This window comes from Galeopterus variegatus, unplaced genomic scaffold (assembly GCF_000696425.1).
Source record: "Galeopterus variegatus unplaced genomic scaffold, G_variegatus-3.0.2 Scaffold407, whole genome shotgun sequence".
NCBI classification, from domain to species: Eukaryota; Metazoa; Chordata; class Mammalia; order Dermoptera; family Cynocephalidae; genus Galeopterus; species Galeopterus variegatus.
Genome location: NW_007726518.1, coordinates 84602 through 106210, shown reverse-complemented (window position 1 = coordinate 106210; position 21609 = coordinate 84602). Strand labels below are relative to the sequence as shown.

At 33.3% G+C, this 21609-nt stretch overlaps 1 protein-coding gene across 3 annotated transcripts in view; it reads right to left on the bottom strand.

Moving 5' to 3' along the window:
- RBBP8 (retinoblastoma binding protein 8) overlaps positions 1–21609 on the bottom strand; it is a 72956-nt gene that overhangs the window by 39287 nt on the left and 12060 nt on the right. For 2 of the 3 annotated variants that reach the window (XM_008568401.1, XM_008568402.1), the window contains exons 3-5: positions 17070–17112; positions 10410–10505; positions 1107–1219 (exon numbers count right to left, since the gene is read on the bottom strand). In XM_008568401.1, coding sequence (XP_008566623.1) covers positions 1107–1219; positions 10410–10505; positions 17070–17112 — 252 coding nt within the window. The remainder of the gene's footprint in view (positions 1–1106; positions 1220–10409; positions 10506–17069; positions 17113–21609) is intronic. The other variant, XM_008568403.1, reaches the window with a different exon arrangement.

Below are 21609 nucleotides of genomic sequence, written 5' to 3'. Positions count from 1 at the left end.
CAATTTCTATTCTACAGGAAATAAAGGAGAAAAAGAGAAAAAAAAAAAAAAAAAAAAAAAAAGAAAATGAGAAAAATCTAGAAGGTGACATAATTTAAAAAAAAAATCACCCTATTTCTTCAATAAGTCAATGTCATGAAAGGAAAAAAACAGGGAAGGGAACTATACCCAGACTAAAAGAAGACACGCAGTGTGGTCTGTGATTGGTTGGTTTTAACAAAACTGTTAGAAAAGACTTCAGAAGGGACAATTGTGGAAATATGAATATGGACTGGCTATTAGAAAATATGAGCATATTATGGGCAATCTTTGGTAGTTATGGTAATTGTATTGTGGTAGGTATTAATAGTCTAGGCAGACTTGAAAAAAAAACAATTAGAATTTTTAGAAATGAAAAATTTGGTTACTGAAATAACAGCATGATAGAAATTATTGAAGTAATTAGAATAAGAAGAATGGTATGATACCATTAAAATTCAAAAGAGAAGAGAGAGAAGGTAGGTAAAATGAGAGACAGACAGAAAGACAGACAAACACAGATCTGGAAACACACCTATCAGACTTTTAACAGTATTCATCTCTGGGAGCAGAATATAACTATATTCTTTCTTATCTCCTTTAAAAATAATGGGCATATATTCATATAGTTTTGCTTGAGTAATCAGAGGACAGCAATATAATTAACAGAAAAAAAAAGTCAGAAGATGGAATTAGTTTGAAAAAAAAAAGATAATTAGATTTTGGATATATAGATTGTGAGTTGGTTACGGGAAATCCAGGTAAAGGTCACTGTGAGAGATGAACAGTTTAAAGAGAAGGTTAAGAGAGATGTTAGAAGAGAAAAAGAATAAATGAAGGCTAAGAATGTAGGAAAACCCTACACTGAATGGGTAGGGAGAATAAAATAAAAATAGTATACTCATAACTGCACATCATGAAAACTATATACCTGTTATGTCTGCTTTGTATAAACTTTTCTAAAAATAAAGGTAATTTATCTACTAAGATTAGAGATAATTTAACTTTAGGAGAAATATAGCTTAATAGGTTTTAGCAACAGTACATTATGCTTTCAATACTTAATAAATTGAAGAAGGGAAACTCACTAAGCTCTGTAATAAGTTTAAGATTCTGCTGCCGGATATTTTCAAACTCTTGCTGTTTTTTCCGCATATGTTCTTCAGTTACTGCACAGCGATCACATAATCCTGCTCTTAACCTATGAAATAAAAACAAAATAGTTTCATCTACTAAAAGATATTTCCTTATATTTGAATCCCAAGATTCTTATACTTCATGAAGATCTAAAGAATTGACTTGGCAAATATATTGAAAATCAACTAGACTAATGATGTATTTACACCTTTAACATATGTAAGAACATAGGCTAAATGTAAGAACATAGGCTAAAACCATGTTACACCACCATTTTCTACAGACTGCAATTCTAAGTAAAATTCTGTAAAAATATGCCAATTTAAAACTCTATCCAAAGGAACTTATTTATTGAAGAAACTGACCTTGTTTCAATTAATTATGGTCAAAATTTGAACCCCAGTTCAGCACCAAGGGGCGGGATTGTATCTTAAGCAACTTTGCATCTGCTTTGCTGGGCAAAGCATATAAAACATAGTGAATGTTCAACAAATTTTTTTTTGTTGAATAAACACCAAAGGTCAAGAAATACAAAGGGAAAAAAAGTCACCTCATATTTCCTTTTTAGCATTCAAAAAAGCCAATATTAGTAAAAATTTACAACTTATTACTATGTAAAAAAAGATTACAAAATAGCTTTAACTTACTATTTGTGAGTGCTGAAGAGAGAAATACATACATTGCACAGGGGTAGGGGGTATAGGAAAAAAGGTGTATTCCAAAATGTTAGTAATAGTTACCTCATAGGTAACAGTATTAGAGGAGATTTCCTCTTAATGTTTACCCATATTTTTCAAACTTTCTCCAATTTCCTTATTTATATTATCAGAAAAAAAATATTGTTAAAAAAGAGACACACACCCCACATTAGGAATTCATTATAAACACTATGAACATTAAAAATTACATGGGAAGGGAAAATCACAGTTTACAATATTCTCAGCTTTGAATTGCATTTATATGGTCATAATAAGATAAAAACTAAATAGCAATCTAACCAAAATTATATTGTATAATGTTACAGGAGGAAGAGGGAAATGGAAATGGTGTCTGTACAGAGGGCAGGAAAAAGAAAACAAACTTAAGAAAAACTTTAATAGCAATAAAAGAATTTTTAAAAAGAGGTTTTGAGGTAAACAGCAAAATAACATGCAGAGTTGAAAGTGACTGCTTCTGAGAAAGGGGAAATTGGAGAGGAGAAAGATGGGTTTGCTTTTTCTTAACCTTGAAAAAAGAATTATTTAATATTTTAAACTACGAACTTGTACAACTTTGATTAAACAAACAAAAATGATTGAAGGGAACAAGGATAGGAAAAAAGATAACTGGGAGCACTTGGCACCTGTCTTCAAATATCTAAAAAGTCCATCATGGTAAAAGAGATTTATGATCTAAGGGGCTAAAACTAGGACCAATGGGCAGAAGTTATATGGACAGATTTCCGTTTAGTATAAAGAAAACTTTCCAGCTACTTAAGGATAGAATGTGCTATCCAAGGAGGCAGTGATTTCACCTATATCACTGGACATGTGTTTAAGCACAGAAAAGACGGTCACCCAGAAGTTAGGAAGGTAATTTAAACACATGTTGAAAAGATCAATGGTCCCTAAAACCTGTCTTATTTCTCAAAACCACCTGGGCAACTTTAATAGGAAGGGAGGAAAAAACAAAACAAAACAAAACACCACCCTAGGAGAGAAAAGGAAAAAAGGGAGTGAGGAAAAAGATCTGTAAGTCCTACCTAAAACCATATGAATTAGAATCTTCAGGGATGAGGCCTAGGAATCTGCTCACAAGCTCCTCTTCACAAATCCTTAAAGCTTTAGAACAAGGCACTCTCATCTTCTCCTTCCTATGTTCTCTTTATGTCTTATTCTTAAAAATTGAACGCTTTTGTCAACATTGAAAATCTATTCAGATGGATTACACTCTTGCCTCTAGCCTCTATTTAATGTCTTTGAGTGTTACAGAAAATTCCTGAGTACTTAAACTATCTACAATTGCCCTGCCACTCATTTTGAAGTATCAGAAGTAGGCCTTGAACCTATGAACCTACCCACGGCTTGTAATAAAAATGTCATCATCAGCATTTATAACATGCTTATTAACTTTCCCACTTGTCTGCACAGCTGGGACCCCAGCTCTGCCCCCCTACCCCATGCTTGGCTTTTAATTATAGCTTAAATGCACAGTTAAGAGTTAACAATAAGCCTAATAGACATCTGATATTGATTCTGATCCTCTAGCTACATATTCAAGTTTTTCTTTTGTCATTAATTTTTCCTTATTTCTTGCTCATTAGAGTCATGTATAATGCTTTTTACAAGTTAAACTAGAAGCTAGTACAACTTTGATTAATCAAAAAAATAATTAGCTCTGTTGGAACTATTCCTATTTACCAAGAATTTTCACAATTTTGGAAGATCATGTCATTGATAACACAATTGTCATGTTATTTGAATCATCAACGAACATAATTGTATCAGTCACATTCATGATTATTTTAAATAAAGAAACAAGTATCTCCACAATTCATCTTTTACATACTCATAATATTTACATTATGAAATATGTATTATAAATCACTTTTATATAGAGATATATTATGGATAATTTAGTTCTCCATATATCAATTTTTTTCTAACAATTATATATAGGTAGATTATATTATTTATAAATTTCATTTCAGGATTGTAAAAAGGACATTATAAAATATTTTTATAAAGGGAGGATGCAATCTGAGCATTGAGAATTACTGGTCTTAAAAAAACAACTATGTTCCACTCCTAGCGCTACCTGTTGGTGGCAGGGAGAGATGACACTTTTACTCTAAATTGTAACTTGTTAAATCCCATCAAAATTCAGCAAACTAAATTTCTTAACTAGAAGAATACATGCGTTTTTATGAAAAGCTCTTCAGCAAAATTCTCATGGCCACATATTTGCAGGGACCAACGGGATTAAATGAACCTTCAAATACTTTCTAATCTTAAAATTCTATGATTCTGTAAATTTAAAGTAAATAACTTTGGGGAACCAAAAAGAAAGTGAGAGAAAGGAATAATTTGTAAGAGACGTAAGGTTGGACTATTACCTTATACAATATATAAAATTTAACTCAAAATGAATCGAAGACCTGAATATAAAAGCTAAACCTAAAAACTCTTAGAACAAAATATAAGGAAAAAGCTTCGTGACATTGGATTTTACAATGATTTCTTGCATAAGACATCAAAGCACTGAAAACAAAAGAAAAAATAGGTCATTTGGACTTCATTAAAATAAAAAACTGCTATCGAAGAATACTATCAAGAGAGTGAAAAGACAACTCGCAGAATAGGGGAAAATATTTGCAAATCATATAGACTACGTAGTAGCCTATAACTTAACAACAACAAAAAAACTGATTTTAAAAATAGGCAAAGGATTTAAATACATTTCCCCAAAGAAAATACACAAATGGGCAATAAGCACATGAAAAGATGCTCAATATCAGTAATCACCAGGGAAATGCAAATCAAAACCACAATGAGACAGCATTTTACACTCATTAGGATGGCTATTACTCCAACAAACAAAAAAAACGACAACAAAAAAGGAAAATAAGATGTTGATGAGAATGTAGAGAAATTGCTGGTGGGAATGTAAAATGGCACAGCCACTATGGAAAATGATACAGTGGTTCCGAAAAAAGCTAAATGTAGAATTACCACACGATCAAGCAATTCCACTCCTTGGTGTATACCTAAGGGAACTGAAAGCAAGTATCAAGTGAGCAGATACTTGCATGCCAACATTCATTGCAAAATCATTCACAATAGCCGAATGGTGGAAGCAACCCAAGTGTCTACCAACAGATGAATGGATAACGAATGTGGTACTATAAATATACAGTAAAATATTAATCAGCCATAAAAAGGAATGACGTTCTCAAACATGCTAAACAAAGGTGAACCTTGAAGACATTATGCTAGGTGAAATAAATCAGACACAAAAGGAAAAATATTGTACGATTTCACTTATAAGAGGTATCTAGAATAGGCAAATTCAGAGATAGAAAGTATAATTCACACTGTGACAGTGGAAATACAAGGTACTATAAAAGCACACAGCAACTTAATCTAGTCAAGGAAGTTAGAGAAGGTCTCCTGATAAATATGATGTTTAAATTCAAATCTATGAGTAAAATGACTTAGCAAGACAAAAGAGGATACCCGGTCTAGTATTTGAAAAATAGTTGCAGAACAATAAATCTTCTGATTATGTACCAAATTTCCTTTTAATGACAGCTGAAATATGACTTCTATGGCTGCCAAAATGCCTTTAAAAATTAATTAAACTCTATCAGAAAACTATGGTTTAATTGCTTTGTTAAGTTTTTTTTTAAATGCACTCTATCTACTTCTCCAGCACAATGACTGTTCCTTAGATTTAGTGAAATATTTTGGTTCCTTGAAGGAAAGTCTGTAAATGTAAAAATAGTAGTAAAACATAAAAGGGCCATATAAAATTAGAACTTCTAATTATCTAATTTACCTTTACTAGGTAATTCCTTTCATCTAAATATCTCATGATGTTTTCACAACATTAACATAAGAAATAAGAATCACTTCATCTTATCACTTTTTTTTTGGGGGGGGGGGGCAGCTGGCCAGTAAGGAATCCCTTCATCTTGGTGTTACCAGCACTATGCTGTAATCAAGTGAGCAACCTGTCAGTCTTTTCTTTAAAAAAAAAAAAAAAAATTATTTATTAAGCCTTCAACAAAGATTTTTGAGTATCTCTTTTGGTGTATTTTGGTGCAAAATACCTGTAATCATGGTATGATTTTTCTTTTCTGGCAGCTGGCCGGTACAGAGATCTGAACCCTTGACCTAGGTGTTATTAGGCCACACTCTAACCAACTGAGCTAACCAGCCAGCCCAAATCACTTCATCTTATGAAGACTATGTAGCAAGTTTTAGAATTATTGTTTAGAAATTTTAACAAAATATATTTGCTTTTTGAAGGTCTCAGCAAAACATTAATTTTTATAGATCTTATGAAGACTATGTAGCAAGTTTTAGAATTATTGTTTAGAAATTTTAACAAAATATATTTTGCTTTTTGAAGGTCTCAGCAAAACATTAATTTTTATAGAAAATTTCCTTTTAATGACAGCTGAAATATGACTTCTATGGCTGCCAAAATGCCTTTAAAAATATTAAACTCTATCAGAAAACTATGGTTTAATTGCTTTGTTAAGTTTTTTTTAAAATGCACTCTATCTACTTCTCCAGCACAATGACTGTTCCTTAGATTTAGTGAAATATTTTGGTTCCTTGAAGGAAAGTCTGTAAATGTAAAAATAGTAGTAAAACATAAAAGGGCCATATAAAATTAGAACTTCTAATTATCTAATTTACCTTTACTAGGTAATTCCTTTCATCTAAATATCTCATGATGTTTTCACAACATTAACATAAGAAATAAGAATCACTTCATCTTATCACTTTTTTTTTGGGGGGGGGGGGCAGCTGGCCAGTAAGGAATCCCTTCATCTTGGTGTTACCAGCACTATGCTGTAATCAAGTGAGCAACCTGTCAGTCTTTTCTTTAAAAAAAAAAAAAAAAATTATTTATTAAGCCTTCAACAAAGATTTTTGAGTATCTCTTTTGGTGTATTTTGGTGCAAAATACCTGTAATCATGGTATGATTTTTCTTTTCTGGCAGCTGGCCGGTACAGAGATCTGAACCCTTGACCTAGGTGTTATTAGGCCACGCTCTAACCAACTGAGCTAACCAGCCAGCCCAAATCACTTCATCTTATGAAGACTATGTAGCAAGTTTTAGAATTATTGTTTAGAAATTTTAACAAAATATATTTGCTTTTTGAAGGTCTCAGCAAAACATTAATTTTTATAGATTTTTTTAAAGCTTGCTCTAGATATCATTTTTTACATATGACATAAAACTAAAATGAAATTTTAAATAAGCCAGAACTTTATTAAAAGTTACCTACTGAGACATTTAAAGGTAGTATTTAATTAGTAGCAATTTAAAAGAAAAATAACAAAAAACAAAAAAACTTCCAAGAAAACAGACCAGTTAATAGGCAATGTTGAAAAGTGAATATTTCAGAGTAACTGTTTTGGTAACTTTAGGTCAAGCACAAATACTTTGAAATGATCATTTAAGGTATAATTAATTTATACAACACTTATCAAATTAAGACAACATAAAGACAAAGCATCACGAAAAAGAAGAAACTGGGGGAGAGGGGATCAAATTTAACTTAATTATCTGTTAATTATGTAATCCTGGGAAGGTTTCTTAACCCTTTGCCAGCTCAGTTTCCTCATGTGTAAAATGGATCTATCATCTACCTTGTGTTAACATGAAGATTAAGTACTAGATGCCTGGGTACAAAGTGAACCCTCAATAAATATCAGCTCCCACATTTAAAAATACAGATGATCTCGGGTTTAATTAAATGAGGCTTCACGAAATGAGGGATAAATTATCTTAAAAGTGTGCCAGAAGGAAATTTTGGATTTGTATTTGAAGAAAGAAGAGAAAAAGCATGTCTATAAAAAAATGAGCCACACAATCCTCATCCTCTCACTCTCCACCATCAAATTAACAGCATGTAATAAATTATAGACCCACCTACCAAAGGATGTAAAAGGTAAATGGAATGAAAGACAAAAGAGCATGGAATCCACATGATATTAATGTCCAGAGGTAGAATAGATCATAAAGAGAAAAGAATCTAGTTTTGAGAAAATAAAGAATAAAAAAGATAATTTGAACAATTAAATATATTAACCGAGTAAAGGACAGGAATCCAATGGGAAGAGTGAGGTCACTCATACACTAACATTTCTTCTGAGAAAGGGCCTGGAGAAGGAAAATTCACTTAGGAAGGGAAGTGAATGATGCAAAAGATAACAGAACTGGAAGCCCAAACAATTACATGAAGAAGTTTTTTGAAAGGCTAAGATAAAGGACACTCTATCTTGGGGACAAAATAGAGGCCAACTGTATTAAGCCAATTCAAGCAAAACACAATGAAGTCTTTATCTTGTGATTTTTTTTTTTAGTATATTAACTTTGGGCCTTACACAACTTGCTAAAAACTGACTAAACCAACTAAACAGGAAGAATGCTGGAAATAAATACAGCCCTGTGAAGAAGGTGGTGTTGGTGTCATGCCCTATATCCTGGCTTTTCTTCACTTTAATAGTTTCCCTTTCTCAATCTTTTTTGCTGGATGGGTCCTTATTCTTCATCAAACCTTAATTAGTATGCCCAAGGATTCAGCCCTGAGACCGCCCTATTCCTCTTCCTATACTCTTTGAGACATTCTTAAGAGAGCCACTGAATTCCAGACTCATGTGAAGGTACTTCAAAAAGTTTTTGGAAAAAAAGAATTAAAAGATAATACGAATCTTTCCATGAACTTTTTCAAGTACCCTTGTAATACAACTATATACCTGACAACTCCATTTGGATGTAGCAAATGCTGTTGCTACCTGCTTACAGCCTTTCATCATCCCCCTCCTTAAAGCATCCAATGCCTTCATCCATCACAAGTAAAATCCAAACTTTCCATGTCTCTACATAATCCAGTTACTGCCCAATTTTCCAATCTTACCTTCTATCACTCATCCCCTTTACTCATTAAGCTAAAACCCCAGTGAACTTTCTGTTCCTCAAATATTTCAAATTTATTTCTACCTTAGACTTCTGCATTTGTCTCATCTATCTCTTTTCATCTCTAGTTCTTCAAGGGAACTCAGGTCTCAGTTCAAATAGCACCTCTTCAGAAAGACCATCCCTTGCCATCCATCAGCATCCCTCCATTTCCCAATGCCTGTGGTTACTCAATTACATCATTCAATTTTATTTTTTTCATAGTACTTATAATCTGACACCAACTTATTTGTTTGTTGTATGGCTCACTCTCAACCTTTGAAAATTAAATATAAGTGGGATTATAATCACCAATTAAGAGATGTCTTATTAAACTTCCTTTTTTTTTTTCTTTTTGTCTTTTTTACTGGCCGGTAACGGGATCGCAACCCGCGGTGTTGCGCCCGTACCGGGGACCGGCAACGGGATCGCAACCCTCAGTGTTGCGCCCGCGCCACGCTCAGCCAGTGAGCGGGAACCGGTCACCACATGGGATCCAAACCCTCGGCAGGAGCGCCGCCGCCACGCTCCCAAGCGGCGCACTCTCCAGTGCGCCACTGGGCTGGCCCTAAACTTCTTTTGTGTACTGTTACTTGCATTATCTCATTTAATCCATGACATACTAGGGATAGTATTATAGCACACTACAGCAGGACCTAGGAAAGTAAGAACTAGAATATTGGTTGTTGAATCTGAATTAAGAACACAGCGTAGGGCCGGAATTCAAATACACATGTGATTCCAAAGCACATGGGTCTTCATTCCACAATACACTGCCTATTCCAGTAAATGTACATCCACTGAGTCAGTAGTTGTAGAAGATACACAACTTCAGTTTACCTATGTGCTGAATATTATATTATTTCACCACTAAAGGAACAAAGGCAAATTCGAACCACGCAGCCCTTCTGTAACATATACAAAAATAATAAAGGAAAAATATTAACTATTAAGAAAGCAAGGAATATTGTTTGCTGTAGTAGGTAGTTGAAAGTCTAAAACAACATTTACAGTTCAGATAAGGGAATATAAGGAAAATGCTGGAAGTCTTTTCTAATCTTGGGCATTAACCTGATAGGAGTGGAAGAAAAAGAAGTCTGGGTATGGAGGTAAAGTAAGTGATATCTCATTAACGTTATCTCAGAATACACACTATCTCAGGAATATTCAGAAAGAAGAATCCATAGACTGCCTGGAAGTGAAGAAATATGCAGGAAAGAAAAGAGAATGGCAGGAATAAGAAAAGAAGGCAGAAAGAGAATTGAGAAGCAGTTTCTTCTACCTTCTTAGAAGTAAAAATGGAATTAAAGCATCAAATGAATTAGAACATTACTATCCTTAAGCTCACACTACATCAAATACTTAGATATTTAAAGAGCAAACTGATGTGACCTCCACAATTAATGAAAAAACAAACCTGTAAAAGTATACATCCTTAATTTCATAAAGTACTTATTCAAAGGTGACAGAAGGCCGAGAAAAGATAATTTTCAATCCCAGAACTGATTACAAACTAAAACCAATTATTTCTATTAAGGGATAAATCACCTCTTACTCAAGATCCAAGTACCAGACTCACCGATCTTCTAAAACTTTAATGGTTTCATGAAGGACTTTCTGTTGCTCTCTTAGCTGTTGATTTTTGGTGAAGAATTCTTCTAGTCTTTGTGCATCTCTAAAAGTCAAGAGGTAAGTTTTTCAGGGAAAAATATTCTAACAGGAAAATTTGTTATAAGAACTCCAAAGTACGGTCTCACCACTTATAAATCATGAATTTCTTGTATCAAAACAACTTAAAAGGCGAGGTTTGAATATCTCGTTAATCACCGTTCAAATTATACTAGAGTTTGCTCTGAAGTACTTTTATGTACTACAGAAGTATTATCCTAAGTACCAGGCATTTATTACGCAATGATGGAACACAGCTGAAAGGAATGAATTCTGATGCTACCATTGATTCAACTTTGTCAAAATGTCCTTTTACTAAAAATCATTTTGTTTACAATTGTTAATGTAAATAGATATTTCTACTCACATCATCTTTATTCCAATTATGGGGGATTTATACTTTTTATTTTATTAATTTTCTGTGTTGCTTAAACTTCTTACTTGGTATTACTTTTAAGCCAGGGTTTAAAGTGGAGTGGAAGAACACAAAAGCTAGACCCAAACGCCAGATAGATTAGAATCCCCACTCTGTCATTAACTAGCTGTGTGACCTTGTACAATTAACCTAAACTCTCTGTGCATCAAAAAATCTGGATACATTAGTTATCTACCCCATAAGATATTTGTGAGGACTAAGTACTAATGTGTGTATAGGACACAGAACAATGCTGGCACATAGTAAGGTCTATTTAAGTGTTTACCATTATGATTTTATAGTCAGGAAAAGAAATGATAAAGACATCTAAACTTTTCTTCTAGTTGAATCTGATTATTTTCCAAGGTTGTGTCACATCTTACCTTTCATCATTATTTTTCAAAAATTGCATAATTATATAAAGTGTGCATATATTTTAATTCTAGGAAAACCTATTAAAAATTTAATTGAGAATTTCTGTGTGGTCTTGAAGCTGAAAATACGTGATAATACTGTGATTCAAACATTTTCCTCCAGTCCCCTTAAGGACCTAAAATATCAAATTATTATTATTATTATTTTTTTGTCCTTTTTGAGACCGGCCGCACCGCGCTCAGCCAGTGAGCACTGTGAGCACACCGGTCATCCCTATATAGGATCCAAACCCGCGGTGGGAGCACTGCTGCGCTCCCAGCGCCGCTCTCTCCCGAGTGCGCCATGGGCTCGGCCCTAAAACATCAAATTAAATAAGGTGGCAAATCAGTCTGCCACAAAAAGATGTCAAAAATGATTGTATCAGGGCCGGCCCATGGCTCACTTGGGAGAGTGCGGTGCTGATAACACCAAGGCCCCAGGTTCGGATCCCATATAGGGATGGCCCGTTAGCTCATTGGGTGAGCATGGTGCTGACAACACCAAGTCAAGGGTTAAGATCCCCTTACCGGTCATCTTTAAAAAAAAAAAAAGATTGTATCAAATGGCTAGAATGTAGAATGCAATATCATGAGCAGCAAAATAGATAAGTAAAACAACTAAGTCAAAATGTCAGGGACCCAATATAGTGGGGACACTTTAAAAATATTTATTGAACAGTTTATATTGATCAAAAAACCAATACAACTTCTTGCTATACAACAACTACAGTTATGAAAGCATATGTAGACATCTGAGAATTTGGAAATAATAGTAATAGATAGACAAAGTTTGTTAATTTGGCTGTTTCTCATTTAACAAAAAATAAAAGATTTTCTAATACTTCTAGAAAATGTATTCAATTCAGAAGCAGCACCAAGTTTTCACTGATCCTATTTTGGAAATATTCGGCAAATATAACCAAGACCGATAGCTTGTTTAAGTCTGGGGGTGCAATTAAAGTCATACTCCAGCAGACTGTTAGCTGCAAACATGTTCAAATTTAGCATTTAATCTAAATAATCTATATTACAAGAATACAGCAATCAAATATACATCTCAGATTCATATATTGGAGAATTACACACACACAAACATACACATTTTTGAGTGAAAAGTTCAAAGCAAAGAATTTTTCCTTAAATTATGAACAAAACAGAGAACTTTGTAATAGTAACATGCTGTCTGATTTTTCCATATTCATATATTCTATTACTGTTCTATTTAGAATGATTCAGAGAATAGCATTTGTTTCAAAACCAAACTATTACATAAAAGGATATCCTAAGTTAAGTTCAAATTAATTCCAATTACTTAATAAAATATTCATGTCAACTAAGTGGTAAACATAACGGGCTTCTACTAATTGAGGAATAATTTAACAAAGTCTTTAACAAAGCAAATTGATGAATTCCAAACAATGCAAAAAAAGAGTCATGCAATTTCAAAAATAGGTTAAGAGTGGAATATAAGACACTTCTACCTTGGGCCTCACCAAAGGAAGAATTATTACTATACCAATTACTATCTTCACCTCTACATCAAGCTCAATGCCACTGGCAGTATTTTACTAGAAACTCAGTATTATTTTCCTTCTGTTCTTCTGTGGCCTTCTGCCTTTTTGAAGTAATTGAATGTTTTAAATGTAACTGGCATGTGAAACTGGGCAAATCTTGTATATAAAAAAGTAACTGTAATAAGACAGATAACAAATTCTCCCTCAGCCTCTCTTACACACCCATTTACCACATACTCCAGTCTTCTCATTACTTTAAAATCAAATCTCATATATGGGGGTGGGGGTGAACTATAGGGAGAGAAATAGGAACTACCATGAATTTAAAAAATGGACAAAATGATATGTCCATGTTATACTCTCTATAAAGAAACTATTTGTGATAGAAAACAGTCCTGCACAGTTGCTGGATTTTCTCTTTGCAATTCTTTAAATTCCTTAATTTAAAAAATAATTAAAGAAAACAAAGGTTTATTTATAGGTGAGAAGTTTATACTTAAGAATTTCTAAATTTTTTAGCACCTAAAAAGGGAATTTCTTAGTAAGTGCTGTAAAGCTGGGTGGTTAAATAAGGTAGATGTCATATTTATTATTTCCTCAATGGAAAATAAAGTAGTTATTATTCTTTAAATAATGGCTGGTAAACAGGATGATCACATTAACTGACCATTAAGACAGTCAATCAGTTAGTAAGCAATGGATATATATCGGCAAAACCAGATACAGTCCATGTCCATAAGCGGGTTAAAAGAATCAGGTACTGGGGGCTGTCCAGTTAGTTCAGTTGGTTAGAACTCAGTGCTGACAATACCAAGGTCCAGGGTTCAATCCCTGTATTGGCCAGCTGCCAAAAAAATAATTAAAAAAAAAAAAAAAAAAAAGAATCAGGTAGATCATGCTGAAGTATAACTTTTCAAATAATCTCACAATATTCATTTCTACATGTTTAATTTTGTAAATGAATTTGTATAAAAGAAAAGCATTAGCCATGTGCAGAGGCAACTTGACTGTCATAAAAACACAGGTCTGAAACATTTAAGTGAGGAACAAATAGTATAGCTACCGATTCATTTTCCAGCTGCTTCTTTCAGGTAGAAAATCGCTAAGGACCAAGATATCTTACAAATATAGCTATTCTAACAATATGGAGATAAGATCCTCTGACTGCTACTGTACCCTAACTGTATATTTTAAAATACGTTGAGAAGGGGGGATTATAGTACTTTAGGTAAACCCAAATTCCTGGTTCCACAATGCAAAAACCTAACTTACTCTGGGGGGATTAAATAAAACATCCCTTTAACTCTGATTACTCTGGGAATTTAGCTACTTACCTGTGCTTCCAAAATGTGTAACCCCAAGCTACTCAAGGTACACAGGTACCAAGTAATTACAATACATATTAAAAGACTGCTATGAGGATCAAATGGCTCTGTAAACTATAGGGTAAAGTAAGGCATTATTATCAGCTACTGAATAATGAGTTACGTTTACATTCTTCAGTAAAACCAATTTCCTTCAAAAACATTTAGTTGATGTAGCCTAAAATACATAATAAAATAGCAAACACAATGATTTCTGGGTTTTAGTAAGTACTGCTTTTTAAAAGTGACCAAGATTTTGACTTTAAAGGATGTCATTCTAATCAATGGTTGTTAATCCAGCATTTACAACATCATTAACTTCAGCCAAGTTATATGAACCAAGGTACAATACAAAGAGCTCACTGTCTAACTACTAATCAACTATGAAACATTAAACTTTTGGTATTAGAAAAGATCAGAGGGAACAAGAATTCCTACATAATGGTATATATAAAAAGGGAAACTCAGGGTTGGCTGGTTAGCTCAGTTGGTTACAGCGTGGTGTTAGTAACACCAAGGTCAAGGGTTGGGATCCCCACCTGTACAAGGCAGTGTCCAAAACAAACAAACAAAAAGGGGGGGGGGGCGGAATACAACAAATAACTGCTCCAACAAAGGGTTGTTTAGCTATTTCGTTTAGTATGTATTAAAATCACTATACCAAGTCACTGACAGTACTCATCTTCTGATTAACAATGTTTGTAAAAACCATCACTGGCTGGACTATAACAAAAATGAAGATTTTAAAACTACAGAATAAGTATTTCATAAGTTTAAATCTCAAACCACTCAAAGAAAATATTTTCACCTCTGAGGAAAAGCCTATTTATTCCTAAGTAAAATAAAGATATTTACCCTTTTTGATTTCAAGTGGATAGAGAGAAATTTTAGTTATTACTAAGAAAATGATCTTATTTTCCTCATCCAACTGATGCAATTTCATTATATTTATTTTTGGAGTAATTTTTATTATAGAGAGAATTTATATACAAAGGTTTCTTTTCTTTTTGGTAATCATTCAGATAATTCGAACAAATATAAACATGAGTCAAAACCAATATTTTAACCAATATTGAAGTGTATTAAGAATCTATCAAGTTTGTTAATCTATTAAAAACCATGAGTGCATACTGATAACTCTAATTCCTACCCAGCAGAACAGGCTTCACTCTAGCCTTCTCCCTTTCTGTATTTAACTCCTTTCTCCTGACAGTGAGAATCCGGGCTCTCAACGATAATATATTTACTTATTTGCTCAGTCCTAGAATATACATCAAGTAGTGTCAGAATCTTTATTAGCCTGAGCTAATCATGTTAATTCAATTCCCTCTGCCAGTTATTCTTTAGGAATGACCACACAATTACGGTCAATGAGTCTGAGGAAGTCAGCTGGGGCAGCTTCTGACAAACTTTTATAATCAGTAAAAAGGGACGCAAGAATGTTCTGCAAGTGACGACCAGAATGATGATGGTCATCTTGCCTTTTTGCAGTGAGTCAAGACTAAGAGGGCAAGCCAGAACACCAAGGATGGTAAGAAAAAAGACAGAAATAACATGAGTCTTTGATGATTTTGAGTCACCGATTAAACAGTCCTAGAATGTCCCTTCTTGGTCCTTCTGTGGGAAAGAACACATTTTCCTTACTGCAAAAGTCACTTCTTTAAAATTGCTACTAATTAAGAATCAAAAAAGTATTATTCTATAAAAAAGCTGTCTCAAAAATTTATGATTTCATATTTCTAAATTTTTATATACTTCCAAACACGACTTTCTAGGTGTGAAGAAAAATTTCCCAATTTTCACTTTTAGATTATAATGGAAGAAACAACCACGTGTACTGATGGGTGGTTAGTAACTCTAGCTGTCGGCTACATCCTTGGCAGCTTTAGGAACACGAAATAACTGAGGCCCGCAGGTAAATACAGTGACTTTCTGTGTCTGTGGGCTCCATATCCACTGATTGAACCCATCGTGGATCAAAAATATTCAGGAAAAAAAATATATACAAATTAAAAAATACAGCATAACAACGATTTACATAGCATTTACATTGGATTAGGTATTATAAGCAATCTAGAGATGATTTAAAGTATACAGGAGTATGTGCGTAGATTATATGCAAATACTACGCAATTTTATATAAGGGACTTCAGCATCTGGGGATTTTGGTATCCGTGGGGGGGTTCTAGAACCAATCCCTCATGGATACCGAGGGAACGACTATACTGCAAAGCAAATGTACTATCATTAGTCACAAAGATATTGATTTTTGTTATGGGTACTGACAGTTATGCCATTTGTTTCAGATTCCTGAATGGGGAAGCTCTAAAGAACCATGAGTAAAATTTGCTCCTACCTTAAAAAGCAGATCGAATTCAGGGCTGAATAATCAAAATAATTCAGGGGATCCTCATCTAATTTCAAACTACTTAAAAGGAGTCTTAGAATACCCATTTAATTTCCACTTCTTATATGAGTTTAGAAATCCCATTATTATTCTGTTCTCCCTCTTGTGGCATTTTGAAGTCCAGGTGTTAATCACAGCTGAGAAAAGAACACCACTGATAGATCAAAATGAATTTATAGATTAGTTCTCATCCTAATAAATACTTTATGGAAAAAAATATATATGTTATATTAAAATGTAAATATACACATGCAAATATATTAACTAAGGCCCTACTTAGAATTACAAAGTTTTTCTTTTCACTTAAGAATTTTGAAGGAAAAAAAAATCACTGTCAATTATCTGAGGCCCATACTAACTAAAGCTAATTTCTTTATAAATAAGATACTGAGGTCAAATAGGGAATGAGTATCAACTATATTATAAATAAGACATCAGTGTCATATACTGATACTTACAAAATTCGTTCCTTTTTCAGTTTGGTTACTTTTACTTGTAAACCTGAAAAGTAAAAACAAAACAAAAAAAACCAGTATTTTATTTATACATTTTATTATTTCTAAAGCAGTTATCTAAATTCCTTTATTAGTCAACTGCTACACCATTAAGTCACTTCAGTCTGGCCTCTGAACAATGAACTACGTCCCATTAGTTTGTAGAGTATACTCCCCTTACTTGTACACTGGGGTCAAAAAGTGTATCTACAACATTATTGCTTTTAGACTATTATATGACAGCCAAGTAGAATAAATTTTCCCCACCTAAAGTGAGTTATTTCCTTCCTAATAGTAGGGTCAAGCATATAATTAGAAGTTCTCTATAAATGAAGGTCTGTGTTCTGACACAGACTATGTATTGCTAAAAGCAACAGTGGTTAGGCTCAACTCTGCTGGGATTAAACTAGATTATGGCAGGAAGTACTAGACTAGGAGCAAAATAGGTTACAGAAAGGTACTTAGCAAAGGGGCATTAGGGTTTTTATCTCAAGATATCTGTTACATGCATTCTTAATTTTAATTAAGTCTGACACAAAATATAAGAGAAGACCACTGCCTGTGGGACTCAGGAAATTACTGTGAAGAAAGCAGGCTGATGGGCACTGAAATTGCAAGGAAAGATATGGACAAAATAGGGTGACATTTCTAATTTTCATGAACAGTAATTAACAAAAGAAGAAAACATCATTAAGCAAAACATGAAAATACATCCAATGTCATTAGCAATTAAAATATGAATGCAAACCAAAATAATCATTTAGCAGAATTATAAAAATTATAATACCCAATATTGACAAAAGTGCTGTAAAACTTTACTCCCATACATTGTTGAAAACATAAATTGGTACAATTCTTTTGGAAAGCAACTTAATGTATCAAGAGTCTTTTTCATCAGTATCTCACTTGCTGGATTCTACTCTATTAGAAACTGGTACAAAAAATATTGAACAATTCATAGCAATATAAAATGTTCAAAATAGGGACATGTTTAAGTAAAATATTATATAACCACGTGATGGAAAAATACCCAGATATTAAAATCACTAAGTAAAAAAAAAATGAAATCTATTTAGCAATACTGAATTGCTTGAAATATAAATGTATTATACAAGATTGTATACTCTCTAATTAAAACTATTCCAAAACACATGAAAAAACAAACTAAAAAGAAACACAACAAAAATCAAATGTTAAATTTTTCTAGTTGAATACTGCTTTTCCCTCAATTTTCTCTATGCTCCCTATTTTCTGCAATGTGATTAACATAAAGCGGAAAACCCTCAGTATTTACTTTTTGATTCCTAGACCAGTGCTTTTACTATTCTATAATTTCCCCAATTGCAAAGTACTTTATTTACTTTTTAAAATAAATTGTCTAGAGAGTTTAAAAGTTCTATATCAACTCAAGAATTTCTTTTATAAGGCGCAGAGTTAGTCCCCTATTAACTGCTATTAGTTGACTGATTTCTGAAAAATCAAAGATTATTTATTATTTGCCTTTGGTAGTTCATGGATTCTAGTAAGTTATACACTTAGAAAAGATTTCCACACAATGTATATAGAAACTAACATATTATTTCTAAGAACAGGACTTTTCATTATGTTTAATTTGGTACCATCTTTTGGACAACACAATTTAGACAAATAAGACTTTTAAAAAACAAAGCTATGTATTTTCCAACAGTACTCATATAGATACTGATGGGGGAAGTCATCTTTTCTTATTGCCCCCAATGGTAATGATTTAATGCCAGGAAATCTGGATATTGGAGAAAAAATAAAGGCCCTGGAAAATTTTTGGTGTGTTATACTTTTGTCCTATATCTCAAATTTCACCTGTAGGAAATGTCCAACTGATATGACACAATTTTACCCTCAATTCTATGGCCTGTAATTTGAATAAACAAAATATTATAAATAAGATAGTAAAGAAAAAATGTTATGGATAACCTGTACTCAAATGTTCACAGCAGCTTTATTCATAATAGCCAAACATTAGAAACAACCCAAACATCCTTCAACAAATGAATTTTTAAAACAACAACAGCAACAACAACAACAAAAAACCAAACCTCTGGTGCACCCATGCACCACATGAATTAGTGATAAATAAAAATGAATGAACTATTGACACGTGCAACAATTTGGATATATCTCAAAGGAATTACGTTGAGTTTAAGTAAAGCCAATCTCAAAAGGTTACATTCTGTATGATTCCACTTACATAACATTCTTAAGATTATAGAGATGGAGAAGAGATTTGGGGTGGCCAGAAGCTGGAGGAGTGGGATGAGAGGAATGTGGCTGGGGATTTAAAAGGGTGGCAAGAAGGATCCCTGGTGGTAGTCACAGGAATATATGGGATTAAATTGCACAGAACTAAATACACACACACACACAAATGAGAGCATGTTACTCCTACACACACAAGTGAGTACATGTAAAATTGGTGGAATATGAATAAGGTTGGTAGGTTGTATCAATTTTTTCCTGCTTGTGAAAATTTACTGTAGTTATACAAATGTTACCATTGGGGAAAATTGGGGAAAGGGTACATGGATCTCTGTATTATTTCTTACAACGACATGTGAATCTACAATGAGCTCAAAATAAAAAGCTAAAACAAATTTATGAGAAACTATTTGCCCTAGGAAATTTGGAACATTGTTAGAACATAAAACATAACAAAAAAGGGAAAAATCTTTTAAAAATGTTAAGTATAAAAACTTGTGTCACATTTTGTTTTTTCTAAAAATCTTTTCCATCTGTCAAGTTCCTAGACTAAGAAGCTTCCTTCTCTGTGAGGTAACGAAGACAAACTCGTGAGACTTTGAAAGTACTTGGTAAAACATCACACTATTCCTGAAGAATTAAGAAAAGAACTTGAGACCCTACTAGGCCAGACTTGAGTCAGCAGTTTTTCTTTCTCCTCTTCCCTTCCCAAACTGTGAAAACTTACTTGTTGACAGATTTTGTTTTTAATTCTGGCTGACTTCTAAAACTCAGGTTTGTTTTTAGAAGTGAAAAGTGCAGCCAAAGATGAAATAGATTCTTGCCATGAACCAAGAAAAGAAACAGTAAGATAGAAAATCCATATAAACTTCAAAAGAAAATTCTTGGGAAATATAGAAAGACTACTCTTTTATCTTGTAAGCAGTCAACACCTGTGAGGCATTTGTTCTGTCATGCAGATCGGCCCCCAAACAGGTTTATGTGTGTATGTATGTATGTGTGTGTGTTTAAATTTTAGCATTTGCTATTCATCAAGTCAATTAGGCATATACAATTAGAACCCCTATAAAGTGTGCTTTAATCCTGCTCCACACCCATCGGAAGGAATGAGCTATACAACAATGAAGCTCTTGTATGAACAGGTAGCCTGTTCAACAAAGTATTTGGGATTGTAACATTGGCAACCTGAGACATTTATTGAGGAAACAGTGCTCAAAAGACCAAGCACTGTACTATAATTAACCCTATACGCACTCATATATGAATTCTGGAGGAAATGAATCAATCAAGGGCCCATATGTGTAGTTGTAACACACCGAACAAATTTAAGCAACATATAAGAAATTAGGCAAGAATTCAATTTGTTATACATAAACAAAAATCACTGTTCTTACCTATTTTAGTTCTCTACCCAGAACAACCATATGTAATGTGTACTATCACTTTAAAACAAGGTATTTGTAGTTTTAAATTATAAATGGTAAGCCTAATATCACCTTTCTTGACAAATAGTGGCTTTACATATAGATGAAGTACTTTGACTTCTATGAAAAATACTAATACTGTGCTAGTCAGTAATTACCTAATCCATTATTTCAATTCTGAAGTGAAAACTCTTGCCTTTACAAGATGTAGTCATATTTAAGCTGTGCTTACTTTGCTTAAGATTATCTCAAAATGGTAAATGAATTTTTGTGAATTTTATTGAATTTACAGATGTGAATGCAAATGAAAAAATAACAGGTGTGACCGTTACTGATAGCATTCTTAATAATGAGTAGGACAATGATGTTATGGACCAAAATTACATGCAATTTCTTTCATTGTTTATATATGTAGTCTTAATGTGAATGTTCTCTTTCTGGAATTTTTGATGAAATATCTGAGAAAATAAACTGAGCAACCCAAAACTGAATCAAGAAATAATTATCCTGTCATTTTAGAGACTTCACACCTTTCCATTTTTCAAAGGGCTTCCAACTATTCCCCCCAAATCTCCTAGTTTTTCAGAACTTGATTAACATATTTACCAGAAAGAGAAAATACATTGATTGTGATGTTGACAGCAGAACTGGCATGGACAAGAGACCATTTGTTAAAATAGCGATGTTCTGGGCCGACCCGTGGCGCACTCGGGAGAGTGCAGCGCTGTGAGCGCACCAGCGCTCCCGACACAGGTTCGGATCCTATATAGGGATGGCCGGTGCGCTCACTGGCTGAGTGCGGTGCGGCCGGTCCCAAAAAAGACAAAAAAAAAAAAAAAAAAAAA